Raw genomic sequence first — 2480 nt, 5'->3', positions numbered from 1 at the left:
CTGTGCACAGTGTTTAGTCCGGACGGGTGTGGCGACGTGCTGACGCCTTTCTCCGTCATGAATCCCACTGAGAGTCTGATCCACAATGTCCTTTAATGAGTCCTGCAGAGTCCTGCTTCATACTCCAGGGGCCGTGTTCCTAAAGAGTCTTAGTGCAGAGAGTTTCTCCTCGCGGCTGAATTCTGATGTTTTCTTAGTTTCCCCTAAAAGTGAAAATCCCAGTAAAGATCAAAGCTGTTCCTAAAGACTCTTAATCTTAAGGTGAGATGTGTGAAGAGCAGGGACGAGGACTTTTAAGGAGTTCCCTAAGCAGAGGACAAGATGGCCGACGGAAGAGGCCGGAGAGAGATTCTCCAAACACTGGACGACAGTGACTTAATGAAACGCTGGAGAGTGGATCGTGCAGGAGTCACTTTTGTGGTTGATCTCATTAGAGACGCACGCACTTCTCCAACCCAACGCCACAATAATGCAACACCACCTTAAATGAAAGTCATCACAACACTGAGGTGTTTGGCAACACCGCAGCAGTGATGACTCGGGTCTGTCCCAACCCTCCATCAGCAGGGTCATCACCCACACACTGACAGCACTGTCACAACCTTCCTCTGCCGTTGTCCGTCCATCCTTTGCCCGTTCTCACCAAAGGTATATTTGTTATCTAGCTCAGGATCGACCAATCACAGCTTTTGAAATGATGACTCATCCCTAGCAACGGGGTCGACCACGCCTCCTCACTGAGAGAGGAGCTTCCGTCCGTTCCTGCTCAGAGTTCTCTGAGAACGTTCTGGATTCACTCCGGAGCTGAGACGCCTCACTGGGAACGTTCAGGTTCAGTCAGGAGCTCTGAGAGGATCTGAGAGGATCTGAGAGGATCTGAGAGGATCACAGAGTCTCCAGGAACACGGGTCCGGATCCCTCCAGGTACAAAAACCTGATACGCTCATTTCAGATGATGTCACCGTCACTTCCTCCATACTGGACTTCCATGAGTCCTTTACGTTGGCATAGATGTTCAGCAATACCTCCACCAGAGGGAGCTCCGAGTCAACAACAACAACAACAACAACGACTGGCCCTGGCGTTGGTGATGGAGGTCATAACAAAGTCTCTGAGGCCATTAAATACATCATGAATATATAAATCATGTCTTTATGTATGAAATATGTCTCCACTCGCTTCCACCTCCTGTCTCCCTCAGGTCCTTCGGTCGCAGCTCGTCTGAACTGTCGGCCGCTGGGATTTCTGCTCTGATTCTCAGACACGGTGCAGAAACACGGACCAAAGGACACGACGACGACGACGAGCACGAAGGAGTCGTTTCATTAAACGTCCGTCTCCTGATTGACTCTCTTGACACCTGGTCGCAGAGCACTGCTTTGATACGATGTCACGCAGCAGTCGATTCTCAAACAGAGCTTTCAGAACAACCACCGCACGATGTGTGGAAGGAATGACGCCATCATCTGTCTGTCAGTGTTCAAGGTTTCGGATCACAGAGACATGTGCACGCCTGTCGTTGTGACGTGTGCAAACAGCCAATGAGAGCGGACCCTTCAGTATCTGGAGGCTCTCAACAGCTAAACAGACTTTGTGGACCAGACCTCAAGAGACGTGTCAAAGCCACCAAATGATGGACCCGTAGAAGCTTCATCACAGTGACAAAGTCCTTAAGACAACTACGTTAAAGCCGTCTCGTGTTATTGCCAAAACCATGTGAAAGTCTAAACCCTCCTTAGAGGGGCCGCAAAGACTCGTTCTATAGTCTCTGATCAAGGAAAGAGTCCTCGTTGTCTCAGTCTGTAACGTCTCGCAGAGCGACGCCACGAACGTAACAAAAAGCTTCTGTGTGATATCGTCGGACGCTCTCGTCTCACGTCTGGACGCTGAACAGGTCGAGTTCATTCCCCGCGGACTGGAGACGTGTCCAGTTTAGGAGAAGCTGTCCTTATCGGAGTCAGGGGACGGAGGCCGCGAGATCTCAAAGAAGGAGCCGGACGACTTCCTGGACTTGAGGAGTTGCAGCATCTCAGCCAGCTGAGTCTCCAGCGCGGCCATGCGACTGTTCAGAGACCTGATGTCTCCTCTCAGCTCCTGCTTCAGCTCCAGGAAGGAGGCGTGCACGCTCTGCTCCGGGGTCGGACAGAAGACCCTCTTCTCGTCGCACTGGACAGGGCTTTGCTCCTGCGGCGTTCGAGGGTCGCCGGCGTCGTCTAAGCGGAGGTCGCTCTTTGTGATGCCGCTGTCGCAGGAGTCTGTTTTCTTGAGGGGCATCTCGTCCTGGGACTTAGTTCTATCCGGCAGCGTCTCCATGGATTCGGCCTTGGAGACGCTGCTCCAGGACTCGGCTTTCACGACCGACTCCTTGAACCGTCCCCAGCCTTTGGCTTTGGCCGGCTCTGCAGATCTGCAGCCAATCAGGTTTCCGTTTTGGGCGGCGGGAGAGTGGAGCATGACCCGGCTGGACGTCCTGGGTGAGG

The 2480-nt window shown here is 52.6% G+C and overlaps 1 protein-coding gene across 1 annotated transcript in view; it reads right to left on the bottom strand.

The window, feature by feature from the left end:
- Window positions 1–1932: 1932 nt before the first annotated feature.
- The window catches only part of LOC310966366 (voltage-gated delayed rectifier potassium channel KCNH1-like), a gene marked incomplete at both ends in the record, with an annotated part of 25424 nt that continues 24876 nt past the window's right edge, over window positions 1933–2480 (bottom strand). Inside the window, 1 exon segment of the mRNA XM_083940947.1 lies at window positions 1933–2480. This exon segment is cut by the window's right edge and continues 295 nt beyond it. Coding sequence (XP_083797073.1) covers window positions 1933–2480 — 548 coding nt within the window.

This window comes from Echiichthys vipera, assembly GCF_963691815.1.
Source record: "Echiichthys vipera genome assembly, contig: SCAFFOLD_82, whole genome shotgun sequence".
NCBI classification, from domain to species: Eukaryota; Metazoa; Chordata; class Actinopteri; order Perciformes; family Trachinidae; genus Echiichthys; species Echiichthys vipera.
Note: the sequence above shows the minus strand (reverse complement) of the source record. Positions and strands in the feature narration are given on the sequence as shown.